This window comes from Colossoma macropomum, unplaced genomic scaffold, assembly GCF_904425465.1.
Source record: "Colossoma macropomum unplaced genomic scaffold, Colossoma_macropomum, whole genome shotgun sequence".
In the NCBI taxonomy this organism is placed as follows: Eukaryota; Metazoa; Chordata; class Actinopteri; order Characiformes; family Serrasalmidae; genus Colossoma; species Colossoma macropomum.
This window is the reverse complement of record NW_023494793.1, coordinates 44,103,063-44,116,972: the sequence shown is the minus strand read 5'-3', so window position 1 is coordinate 44,116,972 and position 13,910 is coordinate 44,103,063. Positions and strand designations below refer to the sequence as shown.

General features: G+C 40.9%; 1 protein-coding gene across 1 annotated transcript in view; it reads left to right on the top strand.

Moving 5' to 3' along the window:
- Window positions 1-13,910, top strand: part of doc2d (double C2-like domains, delta) — a 71,334-nt gene that overhangs the window by 53,612 nt on the left and 3,812 nt on the right. The window contains exon 9 of the mRNA XM_036579646.1: window positions 13,494-13,575. Coding sequence (XP_036435539.1) covers window positions 13,494-13,575 — 82 coding nt within the window. The remainder of the gene's footprint in view (window positions 1-13,493; window positions 13,576-13,910) is intronic.

Below are 13,910 nucleotides of genomic sequence, written 5' to 3'. Positions count from 1 at the left end.
GATGCCGACAACTCATTTAAAAAAAGTTGGGAACTGAGGAGACACTGCTGTAGTTTAGAAAGTGAAATGTTTTTCATTCTTGTTTGATACAGGATTTCAGCTTCAGCATCAGTTCAGGGTCTCCTTTATCGTATTTTTCATTTCATAATGTGCCAAATGTTGTCAGTGGTGACAGGTCTGGACTGCAGGCAGGTCAGTTTAGCACCCGGACTCTTTTAATACGGATCAATGCTGCTGTAATACATGCAGAATGTAGCTTGACACTGTCTTACTGAAATAATCAAGACCTTCCCTGAAAAAGACGTCGTCTGGATGGCAGCATATGTTGCTCCAAAACTTGATTATAAACCGATCAGGCATAACATTCTGACCACCTCCTTGTTTCTACGCTCATTGTCCATTTTATCAGCTCCACTTACTATATAGGTGCACTTTGTAGTTCTACAGTTACAGACTGTAGTCCATCTGTTTCTCTGATACTTTGTTAGCCCCCTTTTACCCTGTTCTTCAGTGGTCCGGAGCCCATGGACCCTCACAGAGCAGGTACTGTTTGGGTGGTGGATCATTCTCAGCACTGCAGTAACGCTGACTTGGTGGTGGTGTTAGTGTGTGTTGCGCTGGTCTGGGTGGATCAGACACAGCAGTGCTGCTGCAGTTTTTAAACACCTCAGTGTCACTGCTGGACTGAGAATAGTCCACCAACCAAAAATATCCAGCCAACAGCGTCCTGTGGGCAGCGTCCTGTGACCACTGATGAAGGACTAGAGGATGACCAACACAAACTGTGCAGCAGCAGATGAGCTATCGTCTCTGACTTTACATCTGCAAGGTTGACTGACAAGGTAGGAGTGTCTAATAGAGTGGACAGTGAGTGGACACAGTGTTTAAAAACTCCAGCAGCACTGCTGTGTCTGATCGACTCGCACCAGCACAACACACACTAACCCATCACCACAGGACACATTTCCACAAATGTTTCAAAGAGTGGAGCTCCTCTCTCTCAAAGATGAAAGCTTTCAGTGCTGTTTATCTGATGGGGACAGGTTTGGTGTCTACCAGGTCTTCCAGGTGGTTGTTAGGGGACACATTTTCATCCATAGAGTAGCTTCATTAAAAAGTAACTGAGAAAATTCAAAAGACAGCAAAGCGTCCCCAAACTTTTGTCTGTATGATGCAATCCTGTACGTAACGCTGAACAGAGCTCAGAGCTGGCGGCTGTGGGTGAGTTCGACTGTGCACGGCTGCTGTTCCGTACAGTTACGCTCTGTTTTAACGAGGCCTGCAGCGCTAGTGAGTAATTAGCATGTGCGGGCGGGGTGTTATTGAGCATGCTCTAATTAGCGTGATTGCGCGGGGCGTGACTCAGGCGCTGACGCTCGCTCTGCTTTTCACACTCATTCACTTCTCTTACAGTAACGCGCCGCGCTCAGACTCCTAACATGCCATGCTAATGTTTTGAACGTGCAGGTCTGTGTTAATTGCATGACCAATTAAACATGAACACATTTAGCTGCTCCTTTACTAACAGCGCAGGTGCAGGTGTGTGTAGTTTCACCAGCAGTAGACGCTGAAAAACAGGGGCTCCCAGTTTAACCTTGATGTTATTGCTGTGGTTTTGCTGCACTGTTTAAATGTGATTGCACAAATAATACATTAATTATTTAATGAATTGATTAGTTGCTTAATTGCTTTCATAATTCATTTCATTTACATTCTGTATAAACAGGTTTGTGTTTGTGCTTTTGCAGATTCAGGACACTTTCTTAAGAAAAAAAGAGAAGGGATAGAGAGAGATCGAGAAGAGAGAGGAAGAAAGGAGAGTGGATAAAAGAGAGAGAAAGAGAACGAGAGTGAGAAAAGTGCTAAAAAAAGAGAAAAGAAGTGATGAAAGGAGAGATTCCTTAGGAAGAAAGTGAAAGTGAGGAAGAAAAAAGGAGAGAGAGACTAAGAATGACAGAAAGAGAAAAGAGAGAGAGTAAAGGCAGAGAAAAAGAGGAGCGAGAAAAGAGAGCAAGAGGGAGAGACAGAAGGGGGGAGAGAGAGAAAACAAAGAAAGAGAGCAAGAAGGAGAAAAATAAATAAATAAAGAGAAATAAAAAAGGAAGAAGAAAAGGGAGAGGAGAAAAGAGCGAGAAGAGAAAGAGTAAAGTGATGAAAAGAAAAAAGGGAGACATTCGTGAGAAAGAAATAGAGTGAGAAAGAAGAGAGATGTGATAAAGAAATAAGGAGAAACTGAGTGACAGAAAGGAGAGACAGAGAGAGAGATAGAGAGCAAAAGATGGAAAGAAGAAGGGGAGAAAGAAAGAAAGAAAGAGATGGATACAGGGTCAAAGAAAGAGAGGAAAAATAGAAAGAGAAGAAAGTGATGAAAAGATGCAAAAAGTGATAGAAGGAGAGAGAGAAAGCAGAGGAAGAAATATAGTGAGAGAGAAGAGAGAACGAAATAAGAAGAGAGACAGAAAGAGAGAAAATAGAAAGAAAAAATATTCTTTTGGTCCATTCATCATAAAATTTACGCAAAATGTAGGTATTTTCAAATCATGTCAAAAACTAGAAAACGACAAAAATGGAGATACGAAGTTTTCTTCTGACAGCAGCGATTTAGTGTTGTTAATAGCTGCTTTTTCAGGTTCTTGGTTACTTCATGGCCGTGTTAGTGATTTCTGTTAATAGCTGCAGCTCATATTGTGGCACTTTGTCTTTATTTAATAGAGATGATTGGTTGTGGGTTCATTTGGATAGTAGTTGGTGTCACTGCTGACCAAACTGAGGAAACTATGCTGGCTGCATAAATAAAGGATTCTACCAGTCAGAGAACCAGTGCTGGTTTATTCTGAACCAGGATCTTTTCTCTTGTCTTTGCAGACTATTTAATTTATTTATTATATGACTAAATTATGCCAAAAACAGAAAAATGACAAAAATGGAGATACAAGGTTTTGTTCCTTCAGCAGCGATAAGAATGTTCTTAAATGCAATTCTTGAAAAAACTTAAGAAGTTATGAAATATTCTATATAGACGATTATTTTCTCAACATTATCTTAAGAAAACCTTCATTTTTCTTTTGTAAGCTACATAGCATTTTACCCGATTTTACCCTGATGGTCATGATGTTTTGTCTCTTTGGCGTAAACTCCATCAACGTTACTGAGGAACAGTTCGACTGAGCCACCTCCAAAAACGCCGGAAACTGCTTTCATGGCTACTGGATAAAAGGGATTAAAGGAAAAAGAGTGAGTTGAAATGCAGAAAGGGCCGCTCGGCTTTAAAGGGTTAACGATATAAGCCGTTAGAGTTCTGTGTGCTGTGAACAGAACCGCAGGCTCAGTCTCACCCATAAACACTCTCCGAGCCCGAGGTGTTCATTCAGACAGGAACTTCTGAGTTAGAAGTCATTCCTTTAATTAGTGGATTAGTGCTGCTCTCCTGTGGGCTCGGTTACAGCACATCTCCACAGAGGCTCTGACGGGGAGCGCTGCACGCTCGTGGTCAACACACACACACACACACACACACACACACACACCCTGTGGGAAACGTCACAGTGGTTTAACTTCCAGATCCAGACACATTCCCTCCTGGACTGTGCTAATATTCCGCTGCTCTGCGTCTCGGGGCCTAATTAAACTGAACGTGTGAACGCACTCGTGCACACAGGTGTCTGTCACCTACTTACACGTAGCATTCACGTCGCCACTAGGGGGCAGTGTCACATTTATCAAACAAGCTTGCACACAAAACAAAGAAGAAACAGACCTCGTTTACACCAGAGAACCTGTTGAGTGGAGGATTCCCACTCTGCAATGTCTTCCGGGTTTATTAAACACTAGAGGGCGCTCCCGAGTGAGTCCAAAATGAATGGGATAAGATGGAGCATTTGAGCAAAATCATTTATAAATGATTGAATTTTTTTAATGTAAAAGAATAAAATCATTTCCTGAACACAGAGCAGCAAAAAACATTTTAACACTGCTGTTATATTTTTAAGAGCTTTTAAACTCGAGTTATAGGAGTTTAAAATGGCGCCTCATGTACATTCATGACGTCAGTGAGCGCGAACAGCCAATGAGCTGCTCTGCTCGCCAACCAGGCAGCACTCAGTAGCAGTAATGCCCGCCTCCTGCTGCCCAAAACCCATTTGCTGTAGAATAAAGGAAACATACAGGTGAATTTTCTTTGCTTTCTTAGTGAAATCCATCCTTCTACATTCTACAATTAAAGGAAAGTTCTGGTTCAGTGATTAGAAACTATTTTAACTCTTTGTTTTTAGCCATTGAGCACCATTTACTCCCATTCATTGAGGACTCCCTCGCAGGCGCCCTCTGCTGTTGAGCAGTCCTGTTTTTGATATAATGGGGGAAACAGGAAGAGGCCAGACTCCCCATAAACAAAAACCAAAACTCATTTGAAACCTGATGGCAGCAACGCATCTCAGAAAAGTTGGGACAGGGCCGTGTCTACCATTGTGTAGCATCCCCTCTTCTTCAACAACAGTCTGCAGACGTCTGGGAAGTGAGGAGACCAATTACTGGAGTTTTGGGAGAGGAATGTTGTTCCATTCTTGTCTGATGTAGGATTCTAGCTGCTCAACAGTTCTGGGCCTTCTTTGGGTCGTCTTGGCTGGATTTTCCATTTTATGATTCGCCAAATGTTTTCTACTGGTGAAAGGTCTGGACTGCAGGCGGTCAGTTCAGCACTTCTGCAAAGCCATGCTGTTGTGATGGATGCAGTATGTGGTTTAGCATCGTCTTGCTGAAATATGCAAGGCCTTTCCTGAGTCAAACACTGGTAACACTGCGCTGGCCATACGTTAATTATAACCTGTTTTCATTTGCATGGAAGTTTTTAATAGATAACCTGCTAAACTGGCCGCCCCCACCAGTGCAAAGTGTCAGCAGACTGTCGGTATTTGGCGCCTCTATTAGTAAATCCCCTTGGTCATTTAATGTGAATTGTTTCCTGGTAATATTTTGATGGCATGCATTTGCCGTTAAACATGCATCTTCAATTAGTCAGATTTAAACTGTTATATGACTCATAATATGCAAATCAGCTCTCGTACAACAAGCAGTCACTGGTGTTGTTTCTAGCTCTAGTCACCATCGTTTAAGTATTGTGGCGAGACAGTGAATAACAACGTGGAGAAGCACCAGACTAGTGCTTTATGTTAAAACGCCCTTTTCCTTCTTCTTCTTCTGCCTCATCAATCAACTACCTCTGTTTTCCTTTCACCTAAAGGGGTGCGACTGTTGGGCAGGGGGGCTGTGGTGGGAGGGGGAGTGACTGTAGGTGGGGGGGTGGGGTAGTTGTGGTACCATATCACCTTATATCTGTATGATTAATAATAAACAATGAGTTGTGACACGAATATGTGACATGACATTACCACCTCTGATACCTATCCTATGGGGTTTCCAATAGTATGTTAGCGCTAAGCTAGCGCTGCTGCTTAGAAACACTTTTTGGTCATTCTAGATCAAACACGGTCATTTGAAGCATGTAAAACATGTATGTTTTATATGAAGCTTGTAACAGGCTTTATAAACATATATTTGAGGTTGTATGTATCAGTTTTACAGTGACTCTTTCAATAACAGCCCACAGAGCTGCCACTGCTGGTGGACAGTTTTCTGCATTTTAAGATTTTGACTCTTTTTTTCAGCCAAAACATGAAATAAGAGTATTACTGCAGTAATTATGGAGTTTAACTGCATGCATGATGATTATATTAAATAACAATTAATAAAATCATAAATATGGATTTTTTTGTTTCCCATGGGCCATATTACAGAAACTTCTTAAGTCTGAACTTTTATCTGTTTGGTCTCCATGTTGACTGAATTTAGTTCAGTATCTATTCCAGAATAACAGTTCCTACCTTCATAATCTCATCATGAACTCCAGATAAGAAAACAGCATCACACAAACATCCTAACTAGACTAAACCTCCTAAATCCTGTCCTAACTTTAGGATGAACCCCAACAGGGTCCTCACTTCTGTTTAAGGTCCGTTTCTATGGTTTTTAGGCAGCTGAGTCAGCAGCATAGTTCACTACCAGCATAATGAGCTCCATTTATTCCTACTGTAAAACGCTGCTTTCACTGTGAGATGATTTTCTTTTCTAACTCTGCGTTTTAAAGATCTCAGACGCTGCAGACTCGATCTCCACCGCCCCTCTGATCACCTTCGTGTGTTAATGTTGATGATGAAATATTACAGTGATGGTGGTGAATAATGAGGAGACGGAGCTGAACGTGTGTCTGTTTATTAGGAGGAGTAACGTTAGCGCGCTCGGCTAAAGCGTTTGGGGAATGGAGACTGAAACTGGGGAGACGGCGATGCTCTGATAAACAGCAGGGGGCGCTCTCACAGTAGCCACACCTTACAGTTTATCATACTTTCGTATAGTTTTGTCCTTCTTTTACATCAATAACGGCAGCTGTCTGACTAACTAGCTTGATTATTCTGATTACACGGCCACGTTTCAGCTGTGTGTGTATGGTCGGTTGCTAGGCAACAGAGATGACAGCTGATTGTCGAATTCGATCACGTAGGTTAAGATTTCCTAACTGGAGACAAGATGCTGTGAGATAAAATAAAAATCTTAAATTAAGGTCAGATTTGCTTCTGTAATACAAATTTGTAAAAAATCTTATCTTGACCTGTCAGATCTTAACTTAAGACAAAAAGATAGGAAGTTTCTGTAATACAGCCACAGGAATCATTCTCTGAAGCCTGAGAAGGTCCTAAAGTCTTCCTCACTGTATGCTTAGTCCTGTTTTTGGTCTCAAACCGTAAATACTTCTTTATGAAAGTATAAATCAGCCCAGTATGACAGTCCATCAGACTCCGCTTGGTCTCGGGCCGCTAACCCAGCCTCGTTTATAAATAATGATGTTTTTGTTTTTTTCCATCTACTAGCCTTCATCAGACATAATGTCAACCAATTAATAACCAACACCCACCGTATGAAATATTGATCTGATCATAATTCATTCGCCTTTATACCCCATTATACACACAACACCGACTCATTAATAACATCCAGCTCACAGAGCGGATATACAGCTCCATCCTTCAACCAGTCAACAGGCATTAGGTAACGTCAACACATTCACACCCCATATTACATCATACTCACTGATGATCACTCAATACATCATTAAGACATTAGCACTTCATGTGTTGGTGTTATTTTATACAGCATTAATAATGCATATATGATATTAAGGGCCCTATAGTGTGCACTTATTTTATAAGTCCATTTTCATGGTACAGTGTAGTGGAGAGTGGGGCTCAGCCTAACAAAGGGTACAATGTGACCCAGCTTTTTATGTAGTTAAACAATTTCATAAGGAATATACATATTCTCATATTCCCATAACTGTGTTAATCTAACCCAATGAATCCATTCAAATTTCATCTAAATTTGATACAGCAGCATCCTCAAATGCTGGTTTATTTTATTTCGGAAGACAAATGAAGCGTTAGAGTTCAAGTTCACCTCCATAAGCAAGAAACAAGTGAAGCATCATCAGCATCAGTGCACCCTCACTCAGTGCTTAGACTGCAGTCTTACTGGAGAAGCTGACCAGGCGAAATGACTGTTTTCCTCCTGTTAGTTAAACAAAACAAACAGAGCTCTCTTAATTTGACCGATTTTAACAGCTTCTGCACTTAAAACAACCACAAGGCTGAATAATCTGTTTTCTTTCTTAAATTATGACTATTACAAAATAGCCATGCTTTTCCAGCTGGTAAAAACAGCTCAGCAGACACTTCCTCCCACTCTCCCATGACAGATCTGTGAAATGTTCCACTGGTTGGTGAGTTTTTGTTGTGTTCTGACCATAAAGGATAGTTTAAAACAGTAATTAACCACGCAGGAGCAAAAATCAGCCTTCAAACTTGAAAGAAATAATGATTTGACATTTATCGCAGTATGTATCGATATCGAACGATATAAATTTTGTTTATCGTGATAACATTTTTGGCCATATCGCCCAGCTCTAGTTCCTGCTTAAATGGTGCAGCAGTTAACCTGATAAAATCCTCTTATTACATACTAAGGCTGATTATTCAGTAACTACAGGGACTCCAATGCCAGGGTTGTGTCAGTTCACACTGAAAATGAACCAGTTCAAAGTTCAGTTCATACTAATGAAAATGAACTAGTTTGTGTTCGTAGTTCACTTTTAAAAATGTTGATGTTCACATTTCCAAAAATGAACTAATTCATGTTCTTTTTTTTCAATAAATAGGCCGCTGTTCTTTTTCAATAGAACCTCTGTCCACCTGTCCATCACCAGCCCGGAATCACTGCTCCTAATAACCTAAATGAATTATTCTCTACCACAGCCTTTAAGTCAGTAATGCTCTGCACTGTTCAACATTTTCTGTACTGCTTTCTTGACGTCTGGATGGCTGCAAACCAGTCACCAATTTGATGAACGATGGCTTTTCGACCTTAACGTTACTCAGAGGCTGCAGATCTGCCACAGTGTAGTCCAGTACAAGCTTATCCACTTGTTGGGAGACGAAGGCAGCAGGTCCTTGACAAAATGCTGTGAGCTTCAATTGGCTGGGTAAACTTTGCGGTTGTTGCATCGTAGTCGTTAATGATTTATTGTGCTCATTAAGTCGCATTTATACAACAGTTAGTTTCGGCCACGCGAGCTGATTGGTTGAGCAGCGTTCTAACTGTGCTGTTATTTCAACATAACATCACAGGTTTTTCACAAACACTGTATCGGTCCACTGAGACGCCGTTGCTAAGCAACGACTTTGACAGCTGTAGGAGACGCTCAAGACATTTGAACGTTTTTACTTCTTACTTTGCCACAAACAGAAAACGGACACTTTTAAGATCACATTTGACCGACAGACGATTTGGTCAGACTCTGAAGATGAGACGACACTAAATTCCCAAACTGTCAGCTGGTCTGTGTGGAGCTGGAGAACAGCGAGTGGGCGGAGCTCGTTACTCTGACGTAGCAACAAGCTGCTCGTTAAGGAACTATAATTTGGTGAAGGAACTGAACATTAAAACATATTAAACGCCGCGTTCACGGCCCAGTTTATTAATTTATTACTGTATTTATTTAACTGTTGTATTAAAGCAGTAGAACACTCGAGGAGTGTGTTATCACCAATAACATCACGGCTGTGATGATCTACAGCGACCAAATCACAGCCGTGATGTTATTCCGCGATACACACTCCCTCTGGGTTCTACTGCTTAAGTATTCTACAAGACTGCTTCAACATTTCAACTCAGATGTGGCTGAACTCCGGACTTTCAGACCAGGTGTTTCAGATGCTCAAACAAACCGACTTCTGCAGTTACGTCTCTACAGCTAGCACCAGACATGCTTGGCTGTGTTTATGGAAGCGTCATGCCGCGTACCGTAAAACATGAACGGCGTTTACATTCATTATTTGTAAACTGATTAGTCCAGTTCAGCGTTCATAAAAAATATGTGAATGGACGCGTTCATACACAACACTGAGTGCGTATACATGCCCTCAATAATCTGATCATAATCGGATTTCCGCAGTTATCTAAATATTCAAATGGTCATGTAAACACCATACTCCGATCAAGAAATCTGATTAAGAAATCCGATAAAGAGGCTGGATTTTAGCTCAGTAATCAGATTTCTCAGTGCATGTAAACTCTCACTCCGATTTCTCAGTCTGCTCATGCGCGAGATCAGATGGTGGATGTCGCAAGACACAGCACAACACTTTTGAACAGCACTGAAATCAAACACAAAATTAAGGATTTAAATATTCTTCATCTTCTAGATGTTTGTCCGTATTTTCAGGTAAAGTGGCGCGATGTTTAAATAAGCTGCGATATGAAGTTTGAGTTTTACGTTATGTTTACGTCACGCTGCCTTCTGTGAGTTTATCGGCTGGTGGTAAAGCAGAAAGCCGATTACTGTCTGACTCATGTAGACCCGGAGTTTCCCATTATCTGATTACTCAAGTGCATGTAAACATGTTGATCGGATTACTGACAAAATCTGATTTTCTGCAGTTATTGGATTATTGAGTGCATGTGCACACACTCATTGTTCAGTGCAAACTGCCTGAGGTCACAGAAGCGTAACTTTGGGCCCGTCGGCGAGTTCTGGCCAGGTGAGGGGTTAAGGCGGAATGTAAAATTCGAATAAGTGAGGCCTTATTGACGCTATTGATGCTCCACTTGTTTCTAGTTTAAGGAGGTGAGCTCTAACACTTCACTCGTCTTTGGAAATAAAATAAGCCGAGCATAAGCACAGTGACAGGACGCTGCTGTATCAAATCTACGGCAGGAAACGAATCCATTCGCTCTAAAAGTAGCCGGCTGTGTCCCATTTGCAGTCGCACTCTTCTCCATGTTTCTTCCACTTTGGGTCTTGAGTCTTCAGCTTCGTACATTCACCATCATTTTGCTGTCTTTTCTGTGAGCTTAATTCAGCCTGGTTGGTTTAGTTTGAGGTTAGGGGTTGTTTTTAGTTTGCTGAGCTAGTTGTTATTGTATTCGTATGCTCCCATCATCAAAATAAGCTTCAAATATATTTTTTCAGTACTTAGAAAATTTTTCATGTACTACTATTGCACTACTCTTTGTATATACATCTAATGATTGCCTGTCTACCAAAGATAGATAGATTTTGTATTTTATTTGGAGGGTAAAAAAAAAGGACTTAAAACACAACCATTCAGTACGAACATGCTGTGATTAAAAGACTGTATTATGGTTGCCATCATTTTTGTGTTCAATGCTTTGGTCTTAAATTAGCTGAAGAGTGTCGACTGACTTGTTTAGGACTCGAAGGCTCCGTTCACACAGCAGGTAAAAGTGGTCCAAATCTGATTTTCTCACCAAATCAGATTTTTTTTTTGTTTGGCTGTTCAGATTATCTTTTAAATGTGATCTGTATGCGACATCAGTCTGAACAGATCAGCTCCTAAACTGACCCTCATGTGCTAAAGATCAGAGCGTCAGGCTGCTTCACGGCTCATCCAGAGGTAAACAATCACGACCGCCAACGAACGCCAGTCGCTCCCGGAGGATCAGCTTCATCTTCACCAGCATCACAGGAGCCATCATGAAGCTTCACTGACTGACAGCTGGGATCATCACCCAGAATGTGTTCGAGCCGTAAAATCTCTTCAAATTTTTGGTACAGAAACATCAGCCTAAATGTTTATGAGTCTCAGCAGTGTGAAATTATGACTAATGTGGAGTTGGATTGAGGTAAAAGTCACATGAATTCCGATCTGGCTGTTCAGACTGAGTCGCTTTGCCGCAGATCGGATACGTATCTGATTTCAGTACCACATATGAAAGTATCCCAAATCTGAAATGAAAATATCAGATTCAGTGTGTTTATCTGTTCACACTGACACACAGACACACATCTGTGTCACAGATCGGATTTGGGCCACTTTTACCTGCTGTGTGAACAAAGCCGAAGATTAGGACTTGAGACTCAATTTAAGACTCGCCTGTACTGATTCGGGACTCGAGTGTCAAGACTTGAGACTCAGGTTTAACTCGCAACTTAGCAGTAATGCATGTCTATGAATTTGGGGGGCGGAGCTTCCGAAGGAGCACTGAAGGGAGGGGTTGAGTTCAAATATGAACAATCGTTCTTCAGAATTGTATACTGCCCCCTTAAAAACGTTGGTTTAAAATATCTGGACGCTGCACAGCGTGGCACGTCCAGCGTGTGAGGCTCCAGAGCGTCCCGTTCTATTGGTCACTGTTGTTCTATGCAGATTAAACAAGTTGTGTCAGCATTCGAATGCTTGTGTCGGATGGTCATCACAGGTGTAGACGGTCTGGATTCGTAGGGGGGCTGTAGGTTGTGATGCGCAGTGTGTCGTATCGGCACCTCCAGTACCTTTAAATGAAAAGAGCCAGAAAAATCCCATTTTCCACATACGGGACCTTTAATACAGCTTTATACAGAGAGAGTGCAGATAGAGAACGAGCGCAGAGGGAAAACGCTGATTTCACAACCTGTCATTCACTGAGGAAACCGCTTTTCCTTCATCTCCGTCCTCTCTCGCTCTTCTCTTTTAACTCTATCTCTCTCTCTCCCCCCACCTCTCTCTCTTTCTCTCTCCCCCCACCTCCCCACCTCTCTCTCTCTCTCTCTCTCCGCTGTGGATAATGTGCTGTGCGCTCTGATGTTTATCTGTAATGAATAGTAAATTAGTGATTGTTAATCCACTGGTGATGCCATTACAGCCCCTGGGCATTCTGGGAAATCTCCCCAACCCCTCCAGCTTTCCATATCTGCATCCTTTTCCATCCATCCTTACATCCTGTTTAATTCTACCCATCCTCCATTAGAGATCACCATCTCTCCACTGATTACATTTCACACAGCCTGAGTCTGTCTGTCTATCTGTCTGTCTGTCTGTCTGTCTGTCTCACTCGCTCTATTTTTCTTTTTTTCTTCTGCCTCTCTATCTTCATCTGTTTCTCCTTTCCTTTTCTCTCTCTCTCACTTTCTCTCATCTTCTTTCTCTTTTCTCTTCCCTCTCTCAATCTCTCTATCTCACTCTCTCCTCCTCTGTCTTTCACACTCTCTCTACTTCTCTCTCGCTCGCTCTTCCTGTCTTTCTCTCTCCCTACTTCTCTTCCTCTCTCTTTTCCTCTTTCTTTTTTGTTGTCCTTTTTCTCCCTCCTTTTCTAGTCTTTCTCTCATGTTCTCTCTTTTCTCTCTCTCAATCTCTTTATCTCACTCTCTCTTCCTCTGTCTTTCACACTCTCTTTACTTCTCTCTTGCTCGCTCTTCCTCTCTTTCTCTCTCTCTATTTCTCTTTCTCTCTCTCTTTTCCCCTCACTCTCCTCCTCTCTCTCTCGTCAAATGTACCCCCCCCCACTGTAATTTGTCATGCTCTAAAATCAGCTCTAATCTCCTGCGCTCCTGTCTGCGTTCCAGTTCTTCTCATTTTTGGATGTTTGGTGATGAACATAAAAGACAAAATGTGCCGATAGTTTTATCTGCTGTTTCAAAAATGAACAGAAGTTTAACTCACAAGAAAGATTATATAGGAACTGTGATATAAACTGAGTCTTGCACTTTTTGGGTAATGACAAGTCCTAATACATGCCAAATTACCGACCATCTAATAGTTTCTTTATGATGATTAATAATTATATAACTTACAGAAAGCATTACAAACGTTACAAAAGCATTAGTAAATACTTTTGATAATTTTGGTGCTTTAAAGATCAATTAAACTTTAGCGCAATTAAGATTAAGTATCAAGACATTGCTAGTATTATTATCATAAACACACATTAAATTATAAACTGACTGAATTTAATGTGGAATGTAAATAAAGTAAGTGCTTTTTAGCTCATTTGTTGGTGCCTTATGTCATAAAAAGATCTCATATTTTGATAGAGCTTGTTTACATCACAGTAGAAACTCTCTTTATCTCACTCTCTTTATCTTTCTCTCTCGTTCTCTTCATCCTCAGCGTTCTCCAGCCGGATATGGGGAAAAAGTCCAAGTATAAAACGTCAGTGAAGAAAAAAACGCTAAACCCAGAGTTTAACGAGGTGAGAAAGTCATTTTGCTTGCATTGTAATTAAATAAAATTGCATAAATACATAATTACAGTGGCTGAAAAGATTCAACCAATGAAAATCGAGCTATAAATGCAGAAGATGCTTTCATTAAAATGGTAATACAGACACTGCTTTTTACAAACACTCTATATTATTATATTTAATATTTAATATTATGTATAATATCAAAACATGCAAATTTATAGACACAAAAAAAACAAGCAAAACAAGACTGCAAACACAATAACTTCATCAAATTCAAAGCGTAATGAAACATCTCCTCTTCTAATTACAAACACACATTAGAGGTTCCACATGTTTCAATG